This window comes from Temnothorax longispinosus, chromosome 4, assembly GCF_030848805.1.
Source record: "Temnothorax longispinosus isolate EJ_2023e chromosome 4, Tlon_JGU_v1, whole genome shotgun sequence".
NCBI lineage: Eukaryota > Metazoa > Arthropoda > Insecta > Hymenoptera > Formicidae > Temnothorax > Temnothorax longispinosus.
The window spans coordinates 21,686,796-21,714,510 of record NC_092361.1 but is presented as its reverse complement, the minus strand read 5'-3'; the positions used below and the strand labels follow the sequence as shown (position 1 = coordinate 21,714,510).

The following is a 27,715-nucleotide window of genomic DNA, read 5'->3' as shown; positions in this document are numbered from 1 at the left end:
GATGTATTTTCTCGACGTGCACGACGGTGCTCACGATGCCGGAAAGTGCTTCTTGGCGAACGCACTCCATTGCCAAGGCTGCTCAAAGGCCGCGTACACTCGGCCGCCTCTCTCCGTTTTAAAATAAGAAGATGGGCGACACCCTCTCAGCATGTCGACGCACTGGCAGCTCTTTTTCAGCAAGTCCTTTTTTTACGCAACAGGAGAAAGGTATACAGTGACACAGATTCCTCGCATAAATAAATGTTTTTAAAAAGATTAAGAGAACTTTACGTTACCAATTGGTAAATTTGAAAAAAAAAAGGACCATGTTATTTAAATTAACAGACGTAAATAAGAACAGCTTTGCGATCTTGACATTTCATCATCATTCGCGTCATTGCCACGGCCGCTCGAAGATACAGCCCGGAGAAGGGGCTTCTTTCCAGCACATTTATTCACCCGGTACCCGGGTGCGAAGATCAACGACTCTGATTTTCAGAGTGGAAGGCATGAGAGAGGCGTCACTGCGACGGTGACTTGTCTTCTTTCATCCAAGGGGAATTTGTAGCTCCGAATTATCGTATAAATTGTATTAGAACTTACTCTTGGTGTGTTTAATTCGTGAAAACGATATCTGGAGTTGCGCGTTAGAAGAAAATATTACTTAATTAATTGTAAAAGAATTATAATGAAGAAAATGTGAGTTCTCTATGGCCGCATCTAAAACTGCATAATCCTCTTGCGGCAGAAGAAATTCGGCTCCAGATCCATCATCCGCGCTACGCTGAAACGCGGAAAAGTTCGCTTTTCCTCTTCCCCGTAAACCACAAAAGTTCGCGGGTTATTTCTAAGCTTCGTAGTCGAAATAAAGTCCGCGCAATAATTTAAAGGGTCGGATTTTCCCTAAGTCGCGACAAGAGGTAGAGGAAGAGGAGAGAAACGAACGCGCGGCTGCTGCTAGCAGACAGCTGTGCTCAGCCACTTTTAGCTTGGCCACGTAATCCAGTTACGTGTGCATGTGTGTAACCGATGAAAAATAGCCGGGCGACATTGCGTGAATTCCTGAGATACTTTTGAATTCCGCCTTTAGTGATGTCTTTCTTTCGGTAATGCCAAAAACGGTCTCGAAATTAATGATGCTTCTTACAGAATGCGTTTCTTCACAAATTTTATATAGGTACAAATAAAAATTTATAAATTATATTTAGATATATCTTCTTTAATTTGCTATATTGTAATTATTATTTTTTGAATAGTTTATTCTTAAAAGATTACGCCAGAAAGATAAAATGTTATTGTTATGCTTTTTATGTTCTTCCTGTATTTTCAAAACATAGTTTTATATTTATTATGCAACAGAATTTTTTGTATAAAACTTAAATCATATTATAGGGAAAAAACGAGTTCCTATATATATTTGATGAAAAAATATCCATATTCCGTGTTATTAACGTCATCCTTTGATGCTTTTTGTATTACCAACGTGCATTACTTCGATCTCTATGCAAACGCGAGCTTCGAGTCCATCGCTTTGATATGTCTTATAAGTTATACATGTTCTATTCGATTTGTATGCACAATCCTTTACGTACGCAACTGTGACAGTTGCGTTTATCCTTTAACTTATAATAAATGAGTATATTTAAGATTACAGATTGCAAGACTTTTCACGGGAAAAGTGATCTAAAAGAATTTAATTGTTTGTTACATATTTATCTTCTTTCTATCTCGATTCTCATAGAAATAGGTAAATGTTTCTAAAATGTAACGAAACGTTTGGTATTTGAAACATTATTCCAGCAATTATTATTAAGATTATTAACTATTAATAGTTAGAATATTTCAGAATATTTTGTAACGTGACACAACGCGCGTATAAAGGGTGTGTCCGAGTCTGCGTTCTGAACAAATTTTCAACAAATTTTTTTAAAAATTCACACTAGCGAGTGAATTTTTAACTAAGGACTCGCGAGGCGTTACCGTGTTTATGCAAAAAAGGAAATGCATCATCGCTTCAAGTTCCTCGCAATAGTTTGCGATGGGACGAAGTCACGCTCTCGTGTACGTCAAGCGCATTTCAGTCGCATGAGGGTTAATCGTGCTCGAGCGCTCTCCCGCCTCGTATGTGCGCTCACACGATATTTCTAGCCCCGAGGCCGACGCACCGTATGGCCCAGATTAACGCCTCTGGGCGATACCGTCCTACATCGACCGACGTGCGTATTTACGTGTGACGATACACGACGACCGAAGCGCGCTTTTTACTCCTGTGTGCGCGCGAAAACGCGAGCGAGATAAAGAGTTGCGTGATGCACACGGCGCGACCGAAATGCTGTGCACGTGAGAGAAGATTTGAATATTCTGCGTATCGCGACGACTCTTCTTTGCAGTTCCGGTTCATCACATTTTTCGTTTACTTCCGCGACGGAATTCGAACGATGTAACGATCCATTATTATTTCGTTTCACGCTCGCTACGGAGCATCCCTTCGGCTGGCACTGGATTCATCGCATTTCGCACTTTCGAAGGCATTTCCACGGCTGAGGCAAATACGAGCGATTCATTTATTGCGCTCGCGTATACATCAAATTACGAGAAATGAAAAATTCTTCTCGAAACTTTATTACAGGAGAAAGGGGATTCCAACTTTGTACAAAGAATGTATTGTTAAAGTAAATGGACTTTAACATCCTGCGATCCTGTAAAAGTAAAATTCTTTTTCAAAATAATCTTCTCGAAAGAGATTTTGAAAGTCAAAGACTGCAAATTCGATATTTCGCGGCTGAAAGCTTAAACTACTGAAAATTTCATTCTTCGTACGTTTATGGCTGCTCTCGGATTTACGGGGAGCGCAACTTATAATTTTATGATATTCGCGCCTGAATTCTTCGTAAAGTTACTTTTTAAATGACACAACAAAAAACGGCGAAACTGCCGCTGAAAATAGAGCCTGAAAATGTATAGCCCCGGTACATCTACAAAATAAAATGAAAAACTTCCTGGTTGAGCGTTAGCAGGGGATTATTGTGTAACATTTTGCCGGAGTAATCTCCTTTCTATAAAATTGATTTTCTTCCCGATAGACTTTGTAGGTTAAATTAAATATACGGAACTATAAATATACCGGATGGAGGATTACTTCTTATATACCAAAGGTTCGTTTTGTGACCGCGTGAGAAACGGAGAATTATAAAACAACGTTTCTACGCGATAATAAGAACTGAGAAATCTACAAAAGAAATTTCGCAAGTTTTAATTTAGTCGTGTAAGTCGGGAAACTTTGTCGTCTCGTTGCTGAGTAATTTAGAAAATTACTCCGTCGTAACATGCACGTAGCATAGAGGTCTATCTTTCTCCTTACTAGAGACGTTTCTCTGTATTTTCCCTCATTTTTATTTATTTTTAGAGCGCCATAGCTATCTTCAAATTCACTTCGTCAACAACCTTTCAGCAGATGGATATCAAAGCGGCTTTTTCTGCAGTATGTAATCATCGAGTCGCCATTGCGCGACTTCGCAGGAAACGTGAATAGCGAAGCATAATTGAGCAGCTTATTTTGAAGCCGACGCAAATGAATTTTCGAGACACGAAATGTGTCATAATTATATTTATTTGTATATATTTCAAATATAATTTATATGCAATTTTGTACGAAAAATATAATATCAGTTGATATATAATCTATTATCATTACATTGTGAATGAGCTTTGTCGCAAATTGCAACCTTTTCAAACCTTTTATTTTGCCTTATTAAAAGATAAATAATTTAATTACACATAACTAAAGCAGTTTTCCGATATCCCAAATTTTATTTCCTAGCAACGTTATATCTAAAATTTCGTGTGATTGTCTGTGAAGTAATCGCTCTTTGCACTCAGCGAAATAATGGAAAAAGCTAAAGCGGTCTCGCTCCTGAACGACCAACAGACCTTGAAGTGCTATCGGGGACTTATTAGCTTCGCCAGTTATCCCATCGATTATAAAATCGCATGCGCGGTCGCCAAATGAAAGAGACGGAAACGTCAATCGTCCAGAGTCGCCCCTTTGTAGTATAGTGACAGAGGAAACAGGCTCTAACAAGGAAAATTGAAATTTCGTATCGATTAGCGCGTCGTTCCGCGACGAATTTCCATGCCGCGTCGATCCACCCCCCAGGTCGTCTACCTATCGGCCGACCGCCGCCCTTTTGGCCAGACAGGCCAATATATATTTTCCACCTCGCATTTTGCCACTATGCATACAAAGGCATAATTATTAACAATGAAGAAAGAATTAAATTATTTGCTAGGATAATTATTATATGTATAATTTTGAGAAATAAAATTCGAGAAACGTTTGCGCGAATTCTGCAAAGAATCTTAAATCTCGAAAACAGTTCAATATAAGATCTCCGGCTCGTATTTCTCGAGCGATTTACCAACTTCTTCCTGGCAAAAAATGTACGATCTAGCGCGATGTTTCTTCTTGGTTATTTATCTATTTTACTTATTCAGGGATCCCTAAAACGTTTCATCTGTCGTAATCTCGCTGTGCAGTCTACGCGCGATTGATCGCGAACCCGGCTTCCGGCTTACGAGGCGCCCGGGACTCGATCGTAAAAATGTAACGGAGAGATTCACCGAGTTTCGTGACCGCGCGGAAAATGGGAAATTAATCATTTTGTCGCGGGGAAAAAAAGGGATCGAACGAGGGAACGTACTCGGTTTTGCGTGCCTTTCCCTGCGCGGAACGCTTCCCAATCTCCCGCGTCTTTGACCCTTTCCCTCGGTCGTTTCCCTCGGAGCATTTAACCCCCGACCTTTTTCGGTTCAGTCGCTCGAATTTAGTTTAGACCTCGTATGCTTTGTAATATTAAAATACATTTCCCGGTAGATTCGTGCCTTCCGGAGAAGCGTTTTCGAATCCAGGCTTCGAAAGTCGCTTCCGCGATGGACTTCAAAGCGAAAAGGCGAATAAGTAATCCCGGGGCTTTTGGACAAGAACGCAATTTCGAGCTTATCTTACAATGCATTTACATTAGCTTTTCATATCGCGTTATTGCTCTTTGATCCATTCTCGGAATTACTTTCAGATTAAAGCAACCTTGCGTGAATGTGTGTCATTATTTATGTAAATTATCACTTTCATTCAATTATTTTCATTTATTTATTTAACTAAATCATCATTGACAATGTAAAACTCACCCAAGAATTGTTCAAACAACATTGATTGTTGATTTAATCAATTATCAAGTTGACTGTTCTTATATAATAATGAACTGTTTGTGATTCTATGTATAAATCTTCTCTCAAGCAGAAGCTATTATTTAAATAAATTTGTGTCCTATTCAAAAGCACGGCGCACGCGTATTTTTATACGAAAGTCGATATTTATATCCCCCGATCAAAAGTAACTCCGACGTGCAGTTCGATCTGCAAAGACTTGAAAGCACGTCTATACTTGTGCCGGTAAATTTTTTATTATATTCTCGTTCCGCCCTTAAAATAGCGGCAGTATCGCGCTAGATTTGCTGCCATGCGCGCTCGCTTTTAAGATATTAAATCGTAATCTGTCGCTCTTTTTTCGACCAATCCGCATGACCTTAAGAGAACGACCAGAGAGACCAGATGGCGAAGAAATTTCGTATAAATGGAAATTCCTTCCGGCGGCGGATATTCACGTTTCCCCTTTGACTCTCGCCCTCGAACACTTTCGAGGGGAGGCCTGGATATTTGATGAAACTTCTTGCCCACGGCGTATAAATGTTGCAAATTTAAAGATTGACTCGGATTGCATCAGCAAACTTAACGGAAAAGAGAGTACGAATATATGCAAAGGACGTCTTTGACCTCGACTTTTTGGAAAGTGTATTCATTGTGCTTTTTAAAAATAATTGACTTGTCATGATAACTTTCGAAACTTTTAAGTCGAATGTTGAAGTAATATGGAAACATTACTCGTTATTGTCGCTATGCTCTTACTGTGAAGAAAAAAAAGAGAAATAGTAGTAAACTAATTTATGATGTAATAGATAAGTATTAAAAACAAAGAAATGTTATATGTAAAGTATTATAAGTATAGCAATCGTTATACTTATAATGATTTTATTCGTAATTTCTCTGATTTCTAAAGTCTGTCCAAAGTTAATTAAAAATTTTTGTTTAAAGAATTCAAGTTTAAAAAGTTTAAAATGTGAAAATTGTTTTAATAAAAATTCGTACAATGTGACGTGATGTAAAAAGAGGACATTAATCCTTGATCGAAAGACAATTTCCTTTGAAGCTTCGGACTCAATGACCCTCATTTTCACTCACAGGAGTTGCGTGCGTGTTTGGGCAGACGTCTAGACGGTTTCTATCCGATGAAGCGGCGGCGGCGTCACCGTGTAATCAAAAGTATTTCTTATCTTCGAGGCATCGTACGTGGCGCCTCGCGACATCGGATCGAACCTCGAGGTAATCTCGAGGTCTATACCGCCCGGCTTCCTGCGGTACCGCTTATTACCGTAATAAATATCGTGAGGACCCGGTGCTCCGTCGGGAAAAAGAGTGAGCTGGTAACTTCGCAACGAGGCTACCAACCGATCGCGACGATTTACTCGACACTTTGTGGGTTCAATTCACTGGGATTTCCCGGCGTCCTTTGAACACGACAAACATGAGATTGCATTGACAGTAGATATAATACCAGATATTTTATATCACTAATAAAGATTTTAATTTTCTTTAATCACGGATTCTATATAGAAATATATAACAAAATTATAACAGAATTATAAAAGAATAATAATCTTATATAAGAAATAGGATCATTGACAGAAACACAACAAAAAGAATTCTATGTCTTAAATAGAACGACAGAAAAACTACTGTTACTATTATCTTAAAAATTATTTTTTTTATTCTATCCGAAATTTCAAATAAGCATGATTATCTTAATTAAGATATAAACAGTAAAATTATATCAATTCTTTTTAGCTTATATAAAATTTTTATTTAGCAGTTTCTAAACATTTAATATTCACTGACTTGATCAAAATTGTTTCACATCAGTTTGACGTATAGTATTGTCTAACAAAATTGATCGTCACACAAATGATTGCGGATAGATAAAAGGAACATATGTGAAATCAACGCTGGGTCCTATAAAAAGCATCTTGTTCAAATCCTACTGCAAAAACGTCGTTATTCAATGTAATGTAAATTCAAGATGCAAATTGCTGGCTGTTTCGCTCATGGAACATTGGCGTCTACCGTTTTCGTCGTACGGTATCGCAAAAACCTTCTCATTTGCATCTTGGATTTACATTAGTGTTCGCTGTGTAAACGTGGCTTTAGCGTCTACCATATCCGAGACATGATGTCACAAGAAATCTTTAGTAACAACCACGTCATCTCTGCCGGTTTGCCGCGCGTACAAAAATTCGGATTGTGCTGATAGTGCGATAAATGTTAAATCCATTAACTCGGCGCGGCGTGGGAAGAGATTTCATCATCGCGTATTTCTCCAGTGAAATGCAGCCTCGCCCAAAAATCTGGAGCACTTTAATAAATGGCAGCTTAAATTAATTAGAGCCAAAGCCAAAGTTCACATAAGCTAAAAATATTATAATAATTTTATGAAGTATATGATTATTATAAAAAATTTACGATCTTTTTTAATATATGTAAGCTCCATAAAGCTATTACTAATAGATATAAACAGTAGGAATTGCTATATTTTATATTATATACGTTTTCTTATTTTTGTATATAAATAATACAAATAAATAATTTTTTGTTATTATATTATTGGCTCCGTCGTTCAATCATTTATTCGAATGTATTAAAAAATTGAAAGGCTGAACAACACAGAATCCCTTTGAACCATCTTTTACAAATAGATGGCACGTATAATCTTCAGCAAGCGGAAAAAGCGCATCTTCTCAAGCTCGAAGGATCTCTTTTTTCTCATTTCGTCCGAGCCATTCGAAGAATATTCTTTTTGCCCTTCTCTCGTTTCTCGGAACGAGAATTCTTTCGTTTCTCTGGAATAAATGCGCGCAAATTATCGCCAGAAATCTCCGGTAACCGTTAGAGAAACGATACACAGCGCTCATCAAATCAATACATAAGCAATCTTTAATATGTATGTCTTATGGCATTGGCAAATTTTTTCGTTAGATATTATTTAATATAATTCTATATAAAGATATTAAACGTTTGAGGTATATAGTGTGCGTCTCAAGCATGTCAAGAAAAAATGGAAAAAATACTTAAAACTTGTTTTTAATAATTGAAGATGTATTTAAAAATTAAAGATAAATTTGAAGATAAAGCGCATGCACACACACACACAAATTTAATTAGATTGGAAACATCAATCTTATAAAAATCCACAGGTAAAATAATAAAAATAAAATATCGTAACTTTAGCGATATATAAAATGTAAAAATAAATTTTATACGATATGATTTAGAGTCTGACCGAATGCAACACGCGCTCATATTTCTGCGCACGTGTTTTCTCCTTGAACCGATAAACCGGTAGTTCAACAACCACGCGAGCGTGAGCTTGAGAAGTTTCACCCCTTGGACGATAAAACGGCCTTTATTACGGGAGATACGAACACGCATACCCACAATCCTTTCTTCTCACCGTTCCGCGAAAGATCTTCGATAATAATCGGGGTGTGTTTTCTGCACGAGCGCCGCTTTTTTTTCATATATCTTTACAAACGGTGCGACGATAACGAGAGGTGATAAATTTTCGCGCGGTCTCCCGGCGACCAGCCGGCTTATCTCGTATAATCCGTTTTAATAATCAAGGTCGTAATTTCTAAATTTGTATCCGGACTTTATAAATTACGCGGCGTCTCGCAATGCGAAGCTGCAGTACGGCGAGTTTCGAGCTTTCCTGAAAATATCCGTCCAGTCTAGAATTGAGTCTTCCCGATTAAAAGACGTCAAAGCATCAAGATTTCTCGAAATCGAAATTATTGCTTCTTGCAATTAAAATTTTTGGAATGTCATCAAATAAAAGCCACATAATGTTACTTAAATTGAACTAGATTACATTATTTCACACATTTAATTTGACGTAAAATTAACAAAATATTTAGTATTGAATACCAGAAAGCTGTAACAAATAGTAGTATGAAAAATTGATCTCAAAGATTCCGTGATTAAAATTTAGTAGGTCCTTAGTTCTCTTGTATAAATACAATGCACAATGCACAGTACAAGGAGATTGCAAGTACAAATTGGCGTATCAAATAAATAGTCGAACCGATTCTTCTTTTGTTCCCGCCACCTCGCGCACGTCTAGATCTCATTTTGAAGCGGAATTGTTCGTTCCGAGCTGAGCAATTCGCCCGCTAATCACCACGGTGGAACGAGCCAAGAATTTACTATACCGTGGCCCGGAACTCCTAACCGCATTGCCACTCATTATTTCTCGAGCTGCTTCTCGAGCAGATCGCGGGCCACTTCGATCTGCTGACACATCGCGATCTATCGACATCTGACTTAAATCGTGGCTAAGTAAATCCCATTTGGTCTGCTAATCGTCTACAGTCGTAATTACGTTTATGTTCTCAAAACGAAACTGCCACATCTTAATTATTGAAAAGAAAAGCCTAATGATAAAAGTTGCCCTATTTTACCCGTTTTATTTTCCCCGTAATAATACCGATGAAAAACAAGAAGAAGAGTAATAAGTTGCTAGTTTTAACAATCGCATTTAAGAGTCGAAGAGTCTCATCTATTATTCATCAACAGAATCAAATCGTTTCAGTAACCTTTTTAAAACTCGTTGGACAATGTGTTTCAATGGTCATAGTAATTGCGATATTTCTTATGCAATAAAATAATACATTTCATGTTCATTACTTAACAGAACAAACAATCGCTTACGAAACTCTTATTACAAGGTATTACGAGGCTCTGACGTAACGCGAATAAAAGTACACGATGTATATATCGATACGCTCCAACTGCCGTACAGTCTGTTTTATGTATACAGCTATAGTATAACACGCCCTACATAGTATATATACACTCTGGCATCCTTGCATTCTGATATTCTTTCGAGCACGTATATATACATATATATTATATATATACGTCGGTTCAATGACCATGCCGATCAAAGATTGAAAATGACACAACCACCCGGCTTTTTCTCTTCGCGATAAGGTTTCAGGTCGAATAGAGCACTCCGGCTGATTGCTATTAAGACCGGAAGTAGGTCAAGACAATAAGAGGCCCGCAGGAAAGTTATAATTCACGGGTGCGCGGTTTCAGGAAAGAAAATAGCCAGGGTAGCGACCGAGAAATAAGTTTTTGGCAACAATACGAGAGCGCGTTGGCATCAGAATACCTGTCGGAGTATGAAAAGAGAGGACGGCTTGCCTCGGCGAGCAAAATTTATTCTTGAAATAAGACTGAGAATGATACGTGTATACAAGGTGTTTAGATTCTTTATCTCAATTTTTGCTTACGGTTTACTTAAATTTAAAATTAATATCTTAATTATAATGTTGGTGTACTATAGTTTTCAAGTTGCAAGTAATAAAAAATTTAAGATTTTTAACTTGCAAGACAAAACTAACAAAACTTTATCGATTAAATTAGAAAAAATTAAATTTGTTCATAATTTTAATTAATATGTGATTATCAAGATATTTAATATTGTCTATTATATGTAAATTGCAACAAATAACTTCTATAAAGTAATACCAAATTTGTTAAAATATTTGTCAATGTAATTAGAAAGTTCTAAAATATTTTATAGACTTGTGTAACAAAGAGCCAGTCTTTAAATAAAATAAATTAATCAAGTTTTAATTAGCATCGTTCTCAATCCCTTAAATATTTAGCAATATTTTCTCGAATTCCATCAATGGGATATCAGAGCCATCGTACACTTTCGTCGGTTCGTCATATAGGGTCACCATTGTTAGTATTCAGTTAAGGTATTTCGCGGTGTGCATTATTTTTCGCCAGAGAGAACTCTGGGGGTGGCGAAGAGGGCGAGGAAAAGAGCGAATTGTTTCCGCTGGGGAACTCGTACCAGCCTGTGTACGCGATCCCTCAACTCGAACGCTGCTCCATATCGGTTGACCTTTTCTGAAAACGGTCACGCCTCAGAAATGTCAGGGTACTACTATCTCCGCGGCTGTGAACTTTGGGCTATACATCTGTTACGCTATTGAAGTCATCGCACTGCGCGGCGGCGCAGCGGTGGCGGCCGGGGTCGCTCGTAGGAGGCGGATGGGATGGAATTTTCCTAGGAATTGGTTCCATGCCCTTTATCTCGTTCGCCTCAACTAATCGAATGCGACTACTAGACAGACAGTAGGTATAATCGATAACGGAATAATGCATGGTACCGGAACATATTGCGGTCGGGGGCGCAAAATAAAGGCGCGTTTGTTTAATAATAGCTAATCGAGCGACCGATTTTAGATTCCATTCATTTCTACGAGAATTGATTTACTGAATGGCGGGCTTATTAAATTACCCACATAGCTGTGATCGTGCTGCAAACAGTGAAATCTACGTTGATACGAGTCTATTACTTTCGATTACAGTTAAAAATATATACATATATCGATGTTTAATGTATTATGTCGTTGGATTATTGACATTTCGATTTATTTTATTTTCGTTCGAAGGCCTCTAAATAAGATATACAGTTACCACCCTATGCAGGTACGCCGCACAAAGAGAAAGTAAATGAAGCTTCGTGACTCGACTCTGCAGTGCATGACTACGCACGTTGAATGTTATATACCGTTGTACACGCATTCGCTGACATTACGGGGAGATTTTACGGGGGCCGAACTTCTCCGATCCCGACGAAGTTAACGCTACATTAAACGCGGTGCACGACCCATATCATGTTGCGTAACTAAACAAACTCCCACGCGAGATAACAATATTAAAAACCCAAGTAGACTGCAAAATTAAATTCTACCCAGCCAAATTACGTAGCCGTCAGCGTAAATCCACTTGCCGCTTTCACGATCGCTTTGCAATCCCGCAATTGTTGCAGATTTGCAGTAGTTTTTTTCTCACGATCATGGGAAACATCGCGCGTTTTGCGAAATGATAGATGATATTTGATATAATCGTAATAAACAAAAGATTTTCTATAAAATCACGTCAATATTAATGTCGATTTCAAATCCGCTCAAAAGAAGTTATTTTCATTACGTTCTTCCCTTATTTCTCATAAAAAATTACTCTATTCAAAAATTCTAAATGTATAATTTAATTCGAGTTAAAAAATTTTTTCGAAATTATATAAAAAGATCGAAGGACAATCCAATTGTTAAACGATTGAAATAGACAGTTTATTAAAGCTATATATTTGAGTTTATACGCGCTGTCATAACTTCACCAACGTTTAGAAACTTCCCCAGCTAGACACGAGTATGCTATTTACTTGGCAGATACTCAGAATAGCGCGACTATAATCCCCTCAAGGGGTGATAGCGGCACGCACGTGAGAAAAGGATTGACGAGCCGACGCGACGGTGTCGCAAAGTATCGAGAGGGAACATTGATCGATCACTTCTTACGAGCTTTACCGCGACGGTGGTTATACCGAGACGGTGGTGTCGGCAGCATCCGTAACCTTGCTAAATTATTGAACGACCATGCTAGACGCCGCGCCGCGCCGTCCATGCCGCAGTCATGGGCAATTCCGCGGGATATATATTGTACATTTCCGGCCCGCATATAAGATCGACGTGCCAGAAATCGTATCGATGGATTGAGATGGCGAGACGTCGAGACGCAGATTTGAAGAACCTGCATACGCAGGTATAGTAAAAGGAAGTGTGACAGAGAAGCAACGGAGCGGGAGAAAAAAGACAGAAACCGCTCTCAAGAGTTTCTTCCAAGTTCCTTCAAGGAACCATAAAGATTTAGTACAGTGAAAAATGTGCTTGCATGCTAAATGTAATTTAATTGTCAAATATTAATGACTTAGATTTCTAGTCATTTTGTCTGTTTAAAGATTAGAGATAGACATGTCAGATTTATATCGAGTGGAGACTCTTCTCGCCCGAGAATAACGATAAAAAACCAGTCAATCACAATCGTTGAGAATTAAGGCGCGTCAGAGAGAATTTCATCGAGTTGCCCCGGCGCGGTGGCCCGATCGACGAACCTGCATTTAAATAAATTGACATTTTCCGATTCACGTGCACATAGATGAGGCAAAATAGCGGTTACTTCCGTGCAATAGCAGCAGGAGAGGATGAACGTGGACGAGAAAGAGGGGGGGACCAATTTAAAAGCCGCGGCTCAGTGGGGCACGATGACGTAGTTAGTGTGCGGCTTCTCTGTCGTCTCTCTAAAAATGAGTGATAAAAAGAAGGTGACAGAGAAAATGGAAGAGGGAGATAAAGAGAGTAATCTGATAATATCTCTCTTTAGCGAGGCTCGAGACTAATGCATATGCGGTGATAAGGAGGAAAATAATGGGGGGAAAGAGAGACAGAGAGAAAGAGAGAGAAAAGATTCCCTCTCAGGCGGTCGACAAGCCTCGAGTATTATTTCTGGTATTCACGTACGGCACTCGTGACGTATGACGATGGAAGGGTTGCGCGAAGGAGGGCAAAGAGAGAGCGAGAGAGAGAAAGAGAGGGAGCAAAGGGCGCGTGCACAGTAACCCCTTTCCTCATTGTTTGTACGGGATTCTCGTTTGTATTCGCGAAAGAGAGAGATCAGAGGGACGCTTCACGCACCGACGATTCCGGTTTGCAAAAAGCAACGAGGGGAAGGGGGTGGGGGAGAAAAAAGATACGCGGAAGATACGAAGGGACGGGGGTTGCGCCGGATGGCTGAGAATCGAGGGCGGCGCGGGGAGAGGCCGCGAGGGAGAGAAATCGCGAGGGAAACGAGAGACAGCGGTATCCCTCCGTGGTGACCTCCCCCTCCTCCCCCCCCTGGTCGCCCTCACCGTCACCCAGCGTGAAGCGGCGTTCCCTCGCCCCAATTACCGTGCCCGGCGCGCACAACGCCTGCCGTCCACGCTCGTAATTTGCATCCGACCTCTATTTCCTCGCGGCGAAGCGCGATGCTGCGCGCGCGAACTTCGTCATCATCATCCCGAACCGACGTTCGCGTCGTTCTGGACGACGTTCCAGGAAGTACCTAGCGTGTCGGCAACGTTCGAAACGATCTCGTTCGAGAGACGCGAACGATTGAGTTCAGCACGCACGATGAATATCGTTCTAGAGGCGTGGACCTGTAATGTATCAAGTACTCGAGATGATGATTCATCCCCGATGAAACCTGGCGAACCTCGCCTAGATGTATACGCGGGGTAAACGAAGCAAAAATAAGGATATGGGTTACTCACGAGGCACGAGGTCATCGATGAGGCGGCCAGCGGCGGGTTGACATCGACTCCAGGATGACGATCGACGACCGAGAGGCATCCTTCCGGTCGTCTCACCTTCTCTCGCCTTTCCCGCTCTCTTCGCTACTCCGAGAGATACTCCGAATTTACGGGGATGTCCCGCGGGACCCGGGCGATCCTCCCGTTGTCGTCGTCGTCGTCGTCGCGCGCTCTCAGGCAACACCCACTTTCTCCCCTGGCCTCGTAACCTCGGAGAGAGAGGTAACCACTTTCCTTCCGTCCCGTCGCTGATCGCAGGGGCGCAGGGGCGCTATCCTCCGTCGTCGTCCTCGTCGTCGTCGCCGACCACCACCACAACCACTGCCACCGTGAACCGCCGTCTGACCACTGCCGCCGCCGCCGCCACCGCTGTCGCCGTCGTTGTCGCTGGCACAGCCACGGACAGGCAACTAACGGCAGTAGTAACAGACGTCAGTTATACTACTGTCAGACAAGTTTCGCACCCCTTGCGTGTCACGTGAGCTCCCCGTACGTTCCTCTCCCTCTTTCTCTCCCTCAATCCCTCTTCCGCCCTAGTATGCCCTTCCCTTCTCTCCCGCCTTTCGTCGGGCGCGAGCTATCGACTCACCCCCGTTGGCAATTAAATCGTAGCTCGCCGCGCGCGCCGGGTCTCGCGTTGTCTCGCAGGATCTCGTCGCCCGCTCTCGCGCGACCGTGTCTCCTCACATCGCGGCGCCGTTTTGCGTGCCGTTTCGCGCGCAAGAACGGTGGTGCACGACGAACGATGGCAGGAGGAGTAACGGAGGAGCGACGCCGACGCGCACGTTCCGCCGCGGCCGTCGCAGTGGCCGGTGTGGTGTGGCTGCGCGGCGCGGCGCGATATACCCTCGCTACTTCGCCAGCGGTGAGCGCCGCCGGACCAGCCGAAACCAGCCTCCCTTCCCTCTGCTACCTCTACCACCCTGTCCCCTTTCCCCCTCTTCTTCCTCAATCCTCCCTGCCCTCCTCTGTCGCCGGATGCCGATCCAGTTGCTGACTGGTCGCTCGCTGACTGTCCTAGAGAGAGAGCGTACGCGTACGCGTGACCGTGGCACGCGCGTGCCCCGGCATGCGCCGATGCGCCCTCGACACGCGCCGCGCGAGCCCCATGGGTCGCGGACACCCTTGGCGTCATCTGGGATTACTCCGGGGTGGCTGTGCCTGCTTCCGCGCGACCCGACCCGACTCCGGGAACAACTACCCTCTTCTGTTTCTCTTTCTTTTCCTCTCTTTCTCCAAATGATACACGTGCATAAGAGATCGAATTAAAAATTTAAAAACTTATTGAACGTGTGTTAGTATTACAGAAGTGTACTTCTTTTTTAATTTGTTTCTAAACTCGGATCTCTGAAAGAGAACCTAACTGAAAATTATTTCCCGTATATATATGCCCGTTGAGTTCCTTTTGCGAATAGAAAGTAAAATTGTAGGGCAAGCACACGCAGCTAAATTAATTTACCTGTTTTTAATTAAGTTATAATTAAAAAGATGCTGTTTACCGTGCGATGAAAGAACTCTAACTTGTTTTGCGAACGTAAAGAAGCTTGGTGCCGTCCTAAAATGTCGGCAATGTAACTGCCTGCATGAAAATAATGTAAAACAGCCTTTGTATCTTCTCACGATACCCTGACGATACGATTATCATCATCTAGTAATGTAAAAATTTATCACTTGCGATAAGATATTATCTTAAAATATAAAAAAGTTTGCGAATTATTGCAAATGGTAATAATATCTCTCTTGATATTGCGTGAAAATATAATTTTTACTTAACGCAAATGTTCAACAAAATAAAGCCTGCGTTCGTTTATTCACATTGAGAGCTATTGGGAAACCAAACGCGAACGCAGGCAAAATAAAGATTCTAGGATAAGATAGGCTCGATAAGATAAATTTAAATTCAAATCGTTCGAGCTATCGACTAATCGTATTGCGAGATAACAATTTAAAGTCTCGCGCGAGCGAGTCGGTGCCTCAGCCGCTTGTACTTTGACACTTCGATCAGCGCGATGAGCGCGATCGGTTAGGCAGAACGGTGTCATGGCGCGGCAACGATGACCGAGAGCGTGTTCCTCATCGACGAATCTAGCACGAAGGCCAGTATGTGGGGCGGATTTCGCTGCAACAGGGCTTTCGTGATACTGTTCCTCCTAAACGTGATCGTCTTCCAAAGCATCATATGTGAGTGTTCGTCTACTTATTGTGTTCCGTTGCCGCGAGCAACCCGCCGCATGTCCCGCGTCCCGCATCTCCACGCGTCCAACGTCCACAAAGCGTGCCGCGTGCGACAGCGCGAGCGGCACGAGTTGGCGCGCGCGCGCGATGCGCTTTTGGCGCGATGTTCGAGCCGGGGTCGAGTAGATAATTTTATTAACTTTTTTTCACGTGGATTAACAGAGCTGCGTATAGAAATTAAAAGATTAAAGAAGAGGTCGAGGTGTAGTAAGATTATTGTAATTGTTAACGTGTTAATATATACATTAATTAATATACAGAAATTAAAAAGTAGGAAAAAGACCGTTATATGGTAGAATTATTATAATTGTTAGTATGCTAATGTACCTTGTGAAATGCACACTTCTTATGAATATTATTATCAGTATGAGTTATTATCAGTATATCTTAAATGGATCGACATTGTCCAGACATGATTAAACCTGTGAGATAAAATTTGAGCGATTATTATCAAATATTGTGATCTGTAAACAGATATTTCGAACAAAAAAAAATGGAAAAGATACGAATCTCGCTATTGATCTTAACAGCTTTGAAATTTTTGATAAAATCATAATGTCGTTCTGTTAAGAGAAAATTGGCTGTACTTTTAATTCTGCTGAATGAATTCTTCATTTCGAAAGCAGAGAGAAAAAAAAGAGAAATCGCGATCGTCAGCGATGCCACGTACATACGTTGCCACGTACGTATTGTGATTGCAAATCTGTACGGAATATTCGTAGAGCGCGGATTATTGCCATTTACTGCTCAATGCCATTTCGAAATTCTCGATGGCGTCATAATACCTTGACTATTTATAATTAATGTACGCCGCATCTTCGCTCTGACTCGCGCCATTCTCTCTCTGGTTACCTTCGATAACGTTCGCCGTATATCGGCGGTGCGTTATCGCGAGCGAGATCGAAGCGTAATTATCCCCGACTAGTAAACGACGTCGTCGTTCCGCGATTATACATTAAAACTCCGATTGTGTTTCACGCAGATTATCAGGAGCACAAGAAATGGCAGGAGATCAGGTCCAGGTTGGACCCGGTGATAGCGGATCTACAGGACGTGCAGGGGCTGACGTACGGGTTGCTGAAGAGGCTGGAGGCACACGGCCTCTTCGTCGAGAACGTCCGCGGGCGGGACGACGGTAGCCGGCCGGTGATCTACGCGATCACGCCTACGTTCGCCAGGCCCGTGCAGAAGGCCGAGCTCACCCGGTTGGCGCAGACGTTCCTACATGTCCCCAATTTTCACTGGCTCCTCGTGGAGGACGCGCCGCAGAAGACCGCCCTGGTCACCCGATTCCTGGAGACCAGCGGCCTGATCTACACCCATCTGTCCGTGTCGACCCCGCCGAATTACAAGCTCGGCAGGAACGACCCGAATTGGAAAAAGCCGCGCGGGGTTGAGCAACGAAACGCGGCGCTAAGATGGCTCAGGGAGAACCTCAAGCCGTCTGACAAAGGCGTCGTATACTTTGCCGACGACGACAATACTTATTCTGTTAAACTTTTCCACGAGGTGAGGCAAGCTCACTTTGGAGAAATGCTGGTTTCCTTAGAAAAATCACGTTGACGTAATCATTTTTGATTTTTCAATTAATGCTTACCCTTTGCCTTGTTTTTCTCTCAGTCTAAGCGATTTAATTCGAAGCAGTTTACTCGCTGTTCTATATTCTCAAATTTTTTATATAATAATTGTGATCGGAAGAGTGACTCGATTAATCCATCTGATATCAATTTCAAAGATAATTATGAATCACGATTCACTGCGGTACGTCTGTATGTATCGTGTGTTTCACTCAAATATAATAATTATAAATGTATTGCTTCCAGATGGAGAAAATACAAAAAGTCGGCGTTTGGCCGGTCGGCCTAGTCGGCGGTCTAATGGTAGAGAAGCCTATTTGCGACAACGCCACTAATAAAGTAATCGGTTTTAACGCGGCGTGGAAACCGGATCGGCCGTTTCCACTTGACATGGCAGGCTTCGCTATTAATCTCGAATTACTGTTGGAGCATAAAGACGCGTGGTTCTCATACGACGTGCAAGGCGGCTATCAGGAGAGTGAGATACTTAGACAATTAGTCACGAAGGATCAATTGGAGCCACTGGCGGACTGCTGCACGAAGGTAAGATCGGAAGACCCCTATCTGGAATCTTGATGATCTTTTAAAATGTTCGTGAAATTTTGAATTCTGTGTATTTTAGGTGTACGTGTGGCATACGCGAACGGAACCGCCGCAATTAAATGTCGAGCAGTTGTTGATCAAGAAAGGTAAACGTTCCAATGCCGGCATCGAGGTATAAAAAAGAAAAGGTTGCTCATCATCATTCTACGACAAGAAAAGGTTGTTTATCATCATTCTACGCAACGCTGCTGCATTCTTCTAATTCCTTGTGAATCAGTGATCTAATAGATATTATTATTATTATAAATTCGTGATCTAATAGAGATATTATTATTATAAATTCGTTGACATCGATTTTTTTTTAAGAATAGAAAAGATGGGGCAAACCCAAGAGCACAAACGTTCTTTTTATCGGGTTCTGCATATATACACATATATACTACATATATATATATATATATATATGTGCTATATATATATATATTGCATATGCAGGTAGAATACAGTGCCATCCTGTATAGCTGCTTGTAGTAATTACTGTAAATTAGATGTAATAGCGATGATAAAGAACAAAAGTAATCGAATAACCCTAGCGAATCATTATCCGAATCTCGAAGAATTATGTGATAATGCAGTGCTTTGGATTAATCCGCATGTCCCACGATATCGTTTCGTCGGGACGAGTCAGTGGCCATTTGTCATTTTCATAAAAAGTATAAATAATCTTATATCGCAGTTATATCGTTTTGTAAAAAAAAAGTATCTATTGTAATAAAATTTTTGAGGAAAACAAGAGAGGCGCGGGTTTTCAACCCTGTCTATCCATCCATCTTTCTCACCTTGAAAACTTTTTCACTTTTTATTCGAGAGCACGATTTCTTGTCGCGTACAGAAAAAGCATTACATAAAAAATACGCCTTACATCTACGGAACTTTAATACTCGGTAATGATCTCCAAATCGGAAGATGCGCAGTAATACTTTTTGTGGGAAGCTACTTGTCAAGGATTTACGGCTTTTGGCAACGGATACAAAATAGCTAGGGGTGCTAGAAACGATGCGTCTCGCTCGCCGATGCGAAGTGATCGCGCGATATCCGTCACGCGAATGTCCCGCGACTTGTTTATATTTTCCATGTACATATATATCATTTTTTTTGTATAATATATATATTTTATATTTATATGTATTCATTGACTTACGTGCTAATAAGTACTATGGTATTTGGCAAATTCTCTGTCTTACGTAAAAAAGCTATCTGCACGGAACGCGTGTTCGCGACTATGAGAAAGCGTGCCAACTTTCGATTTCGATGTATCAACAGGTGCAATGATATAATATCCGATGAGAACGTCCTCGCTGCTAGTTCCAGATTTTCTACACTTTGTTCTTTTCCGTCTCTTTTCAGTTCTGTACAGAAGTATATAATCTTCGCTTTACAAAATTAATGACCAGCCGTAATTAATTTTAAAATTAATTCAGTAATAATTCAATTATTTTCCAGTTCCAGAAAGAGAGTCGTCACTCGAATTGCATTTGAAGCTAATCGACGTTCGTGAAATCTTTCATTGGAATCCACGTAAAGCGCTAGGGCGAAAAAAATTTCCGTTCTCTGGATTTATCATTGCACCTGACTGACCTGACGATACAACAATCTGTTACAATGTTATTTCTCCTCGGATGTGAGTCGCCCACCGTCGGTTTTCCGCGAGGACACGCATTCCGTGCTGGTGCAGGTTTCTCTAGACCTACCAAAAACTCTCCTAAGATTTATCCTCGATACGTCTTACAATTAAGGAAAAACGTTTACAAGCATTTACAAAAACTTATCACATTTTAACTGCGTTTCTTTCTGCAAAAGCCATCTTAGACATTAGGGCAAGAGCGGTACGGTTTCTTTTACTCGCTATATTCGGATATATTAATTATATGGCAGCTTTTTCCGATGTCATACTCTCGCGATTCGCTGACCGAAAATCCGACTGGCAAGCTCCGTGTATCTGCAAGACTTGACACTTGTCACGGTAAATACCATTTGCTTTTGATTACACTATACATACATGTTTAGAGAGACTTTTAGCGTCAAGGTAGCGCGTCCAAATTTTATCAGAAATTCTATTATTAATTCGCGCTAACCGATTGTTCTTGCATCCTAATATCGCAGTCTATATGTTTCCAGTAGAGTTTCTTTTTCCAACTTTATTTTGTCTATATGAACAACCACAATTGATCACCGTAATTATAGTGACTTCTGTAATGTCAGTACAAATACACAGTGTCGCAAGAGTCGCCCTATTTTCATTTTACTTCTCTTCTCAATTTCTAAAGACTATAAAAAAATTTTTTATCCTTACAGAAAAGCGCGAATTTCACTAATAATAAAAATTAAAAAAGCAACATATATATATATATAAAAGACAAGCCGCTCTTATGTCTCATAGACAAGGTAACATTATAAAACATATATACGTTAAATTATCACTAAAAAAAAAAAAAATAATTGAGAGCCTTTCTCACTCGAGGTAAAAAGTAAATGCATAAATATACAAGGGTGGTTATGATTATATAAATGTACGAAGAACGAACGAACTCGCTACAAGGATATGCGAGATTTAAGTAGTAATTCACTCATAACTATAGTGGTCACACGCATGATCGTAAGACTCATCGACAAAGAACACGTGCGTATTGAACAATACGCGATCGGCGATTAAACGATGCAATTCGATATTTATCTCCGGCTACTTGAACGACAGTCGGTTACGATTCCATTGGTTCGACATATAAAAGAATCAGTCTTTGGATTTAAGAAAAAAAAAACGGTGAAAAGGATTGAACATTACGATCACGGAGTCAAGGAATTTATGAGAATAAAAGCGCGTCAAATACATATCGCGTATGTATGTGAAAGCCTACCTACTGTATACGTTTTTCGATTGACAGTCATTCCTAATCGAAAGACGTGGAGAAGGATGAGGTATGAACGTGAGGGAAAGAGAAATAGATTGTTCAAGGTGTATGTACAGTTTCGAAGGTTGCCGCAAAATCGCGTACCTCGTTTAAAAGGGAAGAAAGAGAGTTTCTCTGTTGGCGCTTGAGGAATATGAAAGCAACACTCACATTCTTAAACATTCTGAAAACGGAGAACGGCCTTTTTACACAAGAGATTTCTCCAAGGTGCCTCGAATTATTTTTTTTTACGAGCGCTGAATGAGCGCAATATATAGTGTCACAATTAAAATTTTATCGCAATTAAAATTGTATGGCGCTAAAAGAATAACTGCTAAATAAACATTAAAAATAAACATAACAATCGGTTAATAAATAAATCAGTTAAAAAAAACTTTACATTTATAGAGGAAATGCTGAAGAGACTGACGAAGTCGACTATAAATTTTGCTCTCCATTTTCATCTTGTCCAAGAATTCCTCAATTCTTTCGCTACTACTGAAATTTAGATATGTCTTATTGAACTCCCTGTAAGATTTCGAAAGAACCTTATAACTCGAACAGTCCTTTCTTTAATCCAATATTAAGTCAGTATTAAAAACAATCTTTTCACAATGACGATGAATTGAAGTTATCTGGATGTCATACCACGAAGAATACGAGCGTTGCATTTTCGCGCGATTATATCCCTCAAAATGCAATCTTCTTTCCGAACAAACATGAAGTTGTTTCTTCTCTCTTCTTTTTACCTTCATGCGCAACAGAGTACGACTTTCCGCGCGGGTCTTCTTGAAACCGCGCGCGACAAAGGACGCGATACTACCCAGCGTACTAGACTGTGATAATCTAAAGGGTGCCTCGAAGCGTTCATCTAAATCGATCAGTCGACCTCTACCAATTGCACGACGAATTTTTGTACATTCTTCTTGCCAGCTTCCTAATCTTCTTCTCGCGCAAGCGATCTACCTACTCCTCATTTCCTTGCGTTATAACGTTACAATTATATCCGTATTTTCCTCCCAAGAGCAACTACCGAGTAAGCTCCGCTTACTTCGTACTTCTCGTTTTCGTAAGCTATCGATTATCCGTGCTCCTTCGCATGCTTCGGCGAGTACACTGACGGGGGCAAAAAGAGTTCAAGACTGCTTTTATGCTCAAGGGACAAACCTTCCAAACGTGACATATTCGTCGATAAAAACTACCTTGGATCAACCTTTTTGATGTTATTTTTAAGCGATTCTTGCGATAGTCAAAGAGAGCTAGTAAAATATTCTGATCAAATCGCTTTCACTTTGTATCTTAATGTGTTTCAGGTAAAAGCGCGGTGGAGGGATATGTCAGGTTTCCAAAGTTTTGCTCCTTCCTTAAGCGGTTAGCTTACCTTACACGCGAAATCAGACGTGCTGCGAGAACCTTGCGGCAAAGTAATAGGCGATAAGTTCACCGAGGAAGCGCTTTCAGGGGATTCTACGGGGAAGTGTAGGCGGCAAGTGTATCGCAGTACACGAGGTAAGAGGTTTCGAGAGGGAAGAAAGGCGGGTCGGCGCGACGGTACGACCGTGAAACCGCGCGTAACGTTTTAGAGCAAAACGAAAAGCAGAGGATCGGGCGGAGAGAGACTCGGCGCTGAACGGCGAAAGAGCAATCCGCGTCAAGGCTTTCGTCTCGGAAAAATTCCGACGAGGCGGATCGCCGAATTCTCTCCCGTCCTCCCGCAAGCGGGCTCGCGAACGTACGAAATGATGATCCGCTCTGCGCGTCCTACTTTTCGTTTCTTGTTTTTCATTTCCTTGTTTCTTCATCTTTTTTTTTCGAGAACACTTTTCAGCCGGAAACCGCGCTGCGTTTCCGGAAACGATTTACAATCTAGTACGCCGGAAGAATATCTAGACGGCCGAGTCCTTGCCGACGAAGCCGGTCTTGGAGACGGACCTCTTGCCGTCGAAGGTGATGGAGGTCTCCCGGCGCAGTCCGGAATCGATGATCGGCGTGATCTTCTTCTCCTCCTTCAGCGGCTCCTTCTCGTCTCTGCAAAAGCGTCAAGACAACATTTGTCGGGGTTTCCGTGATTTCCGCGATGTCATGTTAACTTCTAATACCGGGCAGAAAAAAAAGTAGAAAAAGAAGGAAGCATGTCCATATGCGACGCGTGGTGCGACATCGAATATACACGTCAGGCATGCTGTCACTCGCAAAGTAAAAGAATTGTCACAGCGAGAGAGGTTCCGGAGAAACGCTGATGCGTCTCTCTCTATATGCCATTTTTGATATCGATAAATCCCGAGGAATCCGCGCTTATTACGATTCTTGGGATGCTTCATGGGCTGTTCCAAGCGTGATGAAACAGCATTCAATTTTCTGAGCGTGCACATGCACAAAGTACGCAAAAGAATAGAAAAAAAGGGATTTGCCGTCTATTTTTCATAAATTCATTATAAATATTTAAAAACATATATATGCTGCGTTTCTTATACTTCAAATAAAACTTTTTCAATTCTAAAACCGTCTTATTTTTATTAATATATATATTTTTGGTAATTTGTGCTTTGTACAATGCCCGCGTTTTTTTGAGAAAATAAAATTCAAATAACGACTAAATGTAATCCGTGAGCATCGTTAAAGATACAAACCATTGAGTGGAACAGTATATTTTTCTTATTTTCAGAAATAAGGAATTTTCGAACCATTTAATTTAGCTACTCTGAGATAATTAGAAAAGAAGATATAAATCATCAAAAATATATGAAATTAAATAGAATGTTGAAATAGAATGAATAATTATGTAAATCTATTTTCGTCATATTTTCGTCAGGATCCAAAAAATCGATCTTACATTTTTATTTTATTTTTTTTATTTATGCGAACAACATCTAGTTAATAATTTCCTCATTTCTTTATCAATTTATACCACTTTCGTTCAAGGTATATCAAGTTGTTACAGAGTTTAACTCGCAGTGCTATTTGCGCTTCGTAAAGCACAAAACTGGCAGGTCGGGAAGAAGACTCGCATACTTGTTGCAACATTGTGCGGTAACGGAACGGACTAGAGAGAATTAAGGACAAAGTGAGCGTTATCCCAAAGTGTATTGTGCATGCGGCATGGCCAAAGCTCAAGCGAGTACCGGCTCTATGCGCGTTACAACGAAATAATATTAAAAAGTGTCCACTCGCAGGCGGCATCCGACACGGAACAGTTTAGTTTAGCGAGTCTAATGTTGATTTTATAATTAACAATCCATTCAATAAGCAAAAATCACGAATTATAAACAAGGAACTAAAGTATTCTCTTTTTTAAAAATCATTCCTTTCATATAAAACATAAACAAATTTTTTCTATCTCTGATGTGACTGTAATTTCACTGAAATTTTCAACAATATATGTATACATCATAAAATAATTCTGAAAAATTTCAAATTTACTGCTTCTTTTTCTTCTTGATACGTGAGTATTCATATATTTTCGCATTTCGCTAAAAAAAAAAGGGGGGGGGGAAATGTATTATGTGCCATGCTGTCTGGTCGAAGTTGTCCATAATCCATTCGACGGATGTTAAAAGAGGGAGAAGATATAATGCGCCACTCCCTATGCGTAGCCACGAGTGGACACGGATGCCGGCGCAACAAAAAAGTGTAAAAAATAAATGTGTTGCAAAACGAGGAATGGTTGGCGGCACAATGAATGCGTCCAACGGATCGAACGTGTTTTCTTCCATGCTCATCGAGCTCTCTTCGATGCGTATCGACGACTTCCCTTACCGAGACGGTTCATCCCCCGAACGAGCCGTCGGACGAGTCCAGCGGTGGGTACCGCGCCGTCGCTTGGGGAAGTCAGGCAAGAAAAGTACGCAAAATAAAAAAAAGAGAGAGAAGGAGGAGAAGAATCTCCGAAAGCTTCGAAAGAAAAGAGAAGAAAGAAGGGGAAAAAGAGAGGTGGAAAAAAACATCATGCAAAGTGGAAAGCCGTGTCGGAGCCCCTTCGTGAGGGGCCATGCTTCTTACTGATTTCGCTTATACATCGTTTTCTCTCTTACATGGCAGTGTGTTTGACCAATCTAATGGTATTTTTTCCACTACCCGAGTCTTGGATGGCCGTGACCCCGGCGACATTGGCCATTTTTTGGTCGCAATACGGCAACGGAAACCGCCAACCGTAAAGACTACCGGTAAAGAAAAAAAAGAGAGAAATACGAGAGGAGTCAAAGTGTTGTTCGCTGTGTCTGCCGGCGGGCTACTCTCTAACATTTAATATCGTCACTCCGCCACCGTCATCGCATCCACTATCGTCCATTCTGTCGCGCGAGACGCGATTATGCGAGGGCAAATTGCGCGCGGGCAGGTAATACGGGAGAAATCCCGGTGCACTCGCGTTTCTAATCAAATTGTCGGCGAGAGAAAGAAGTAACGCGAACTCGACGGTCGAGAGAGAATAAAGACGGAAGAGGAACAAAAAAAAAAAAAGAAACCGTTCCGAACGTGTGAACGAAAGTTCAATGACGGGTGCAAAGTTCGATAACATGATAAAGTATAGCGCTAGACTTGCCAAAGCACAATGTAGAATACATATGTAATAAGTGTAAACGAGAGAAATGCGGTAAGATTGTATATCCAAGAAAAGAGTATCTCATAATACATATATATTCAGAATACCGTTGCGCCGCGAGTTTCGGAGTATTCAGCGAGAGACTCACCTGCCAAGCTTCGTGTCTTCCTCGTCGACTGGTTTCCGCCGAGACCGTTCGCGCATGTAGTTAATAATTCCTGTAACGGAAAAAGTGGACGAACATTATTGCGGCGAAATGTTATTAACCATTAAAACAGAGAAGCGTGCAATATTTTAATATTGCTAGATTTACGAAACAATACTAATTGTCTCATTTAATTTTCGACATCGCGCGCGTTGGGAATATTTTTTTTTACGCGTTACTAAAAAGCTTTCACCAGTTTTTAATTAATATGCAATTAACTCCTTTTTAGAATTACACATTTTCATAGGTAAACTCCAAAATGTAAATTCCGCCGAAATTGAGTGACATAATTAACCGTAATGAGTAATAACCAGCTGGAGCTTTCATTATTGAGCTACACGTGATTGGCAGATAACTATCGTCCGATGAACGTAATTAACAATAATGCAAACGCGAACGGAACTTGGATATTTCCTACTATATTGCACAGTATAACGCGCGAGGGAGTTTATCAATGATCCGCTCAAGCAGCGCTCGATGATTTAACGCCGGGCTCACCTGTCTTGCGCACGCAGCAGCAGATGGCATCGATGATGATAAAGATGACGAATATCGTCGCGAGGACAATGCCGATTATGGCTCCGCTCGATATCAGCGGGCCGTGATGCTGCAGCACGCTGGTATCTACACCTTGAAAGACGATAAAAGCATATCATTCTTAAACATATTCATCCGTGGCACGCGTGTATATGTATATCGCAAGTCCGTTAGTGCAAAAGCGATACTGAACGATGTTTGGTGATGGTTAACAATCGTTGCATTCGAACGTGTACTTGGTGATACACGTCGTGGAAGCGGTTGCGAGAAAGAGTGCGATAAGACATGCTTGAGAAAACGTACTGGTACGTTTTTCTGATCTAACAAAGTCACCGTTATCCGTACGGATTATTTAATAAATAGCAATCGATATAAAAATATTATCGATCAATTTTACGATTTATGTAATTACGGTTACAATTTTAGCAAATCATATGTCATAATCCTCCCGTTTTTTAGGCCTGAAATAGCTGAAATGCACGATTTTAGCTAGAATTACAGATAATTAATTTAAAATAATTACTGTTACGTTAATAATCTATTAGATATTAAACACTATTATTAACAGTATTAGCGATTACATCGTTAATGTTAATATATTATTCGATAAACATATAATTCAAACGCGCGCGAGGTAAAATTCTCTCACGTCGATACAGTAATTAAGATAATTGCTTCTCGAGTGCCGCGCGGCCACGGTGTCGCATCACCAAACATGTTCCACGTACAATGATATTTTAGTCTCCTGAAAAGAAACAAGATCTCGGCGGGGTT

At 40.9% G+C, this 27,715-nt stretch overlaps 3 protein-coding genes across 6 annotated transcripts in view; 1 reads left to right on the top strand and 2 right to left on the bottom strand.

Annotated features, from left to right (window-relative positions):
- The window catches only part of LOC139811827 (protein FAM135A), a 31,065-nt gene extending 15,745 nt beyond the window's left edge, over window positions 1-15,320 (bottom strand). Inside the window, exon 1 of one of the 3 annotated variants that reach the window (XM_071776249.1) lies at window positions 14,318-15,320. The gene's annotated coding sequence lies outside the window, so the exon portion shown is untranslated. The remainder of the gene's footprint in view (window positions 1-14,317) is intronic. The other 2 variants (XM_071776248.1, XM_071776251.1) reach the window with 2 other exon arrangements.
- A 1,026-nt stretch (window positions 15,321-16,346) lies between these two features.
- Glcat-i (Glucuronyltransferase I) lies at window positions 16,347-19,506 on the top strand. Its single transcript, XM_071776256.1, has 4 exons — window positions 16,347-16,537; window positions 17,574-18,100; window positions 18,415-18,711; window positions 18,791-19,506. The coding sequence occupies exons 1-4, from the start codon at window positions 16,411-16,413 to the stop codon at window positions 18,887-18,889; spliced, it is 1,050 nt and encodes a 349-aa protein (XP_071632357.1). The 5' UTR covers window positions 16,347-16,410; the 3' UTR covers window positions 18,890-19,506.
- Window positions 19,507-19,556: 50 nt separating this feature from the next.
- Fas2 (fasciclin 2) overlaps window positions 19,557-27,715 on the bottom strand; it is a 90,319-nt gene continuing 82,160 nt past the window's right edge. Inside the window, exons 7-10 of one of the 2 annotated variants that reach the window (XM_071776252.1) lie at window positions 26,903-27,034; window positions 26,348-26,417; window positions 25,691-25,816; window positions 19,557-23,687 (exon numbers count right to left, since the gene is read on the bottom strand). In XM_071776252.1, the coding sequence (XP_071632353.1) occupies window positions 23,546-23,687; window positions 25,691-25,816; window positions 26,348-26,417; window positions 26,903-27,034 (470 nt within the window). In that variant the 3' untranslated portion in view covers window positions 19,557-23,545. The remainder of the gene's footprint in view (window positions 23,688-25,690; window positions 25,817-26,347; window positions 26,418-26,902; window positions 27,035-27,715) is intronic. The other variant, XM_071776253.1, reaches the window with a different exon arrangement.

Excerpts from the sequence above, each read along its gene's own strand:
- Glcat-i (XM_071776256.1), top strand. The coding sequence starts at position 16,411 with ATGACCGAGAGCGTGTTCCTCATCGACGAATCTAGCACGAAGGCCAGT. Across the intron at positions 18,101-18,414 it reads CTGTTAAACTTTTCCACGAG|ATGGAGAAAATACAAAAAGT; the intron begins GTGAGGCAAGCT and ends TATTGCTTCCAG. Across the intron at positions 18,712-18,790 it reads TGGCGGACTGCTGCACGAAG|GTGTACGTGTGGCATACGCG; the intron begins GTAAGATCGGAA and ends TGTGTATTTTAG.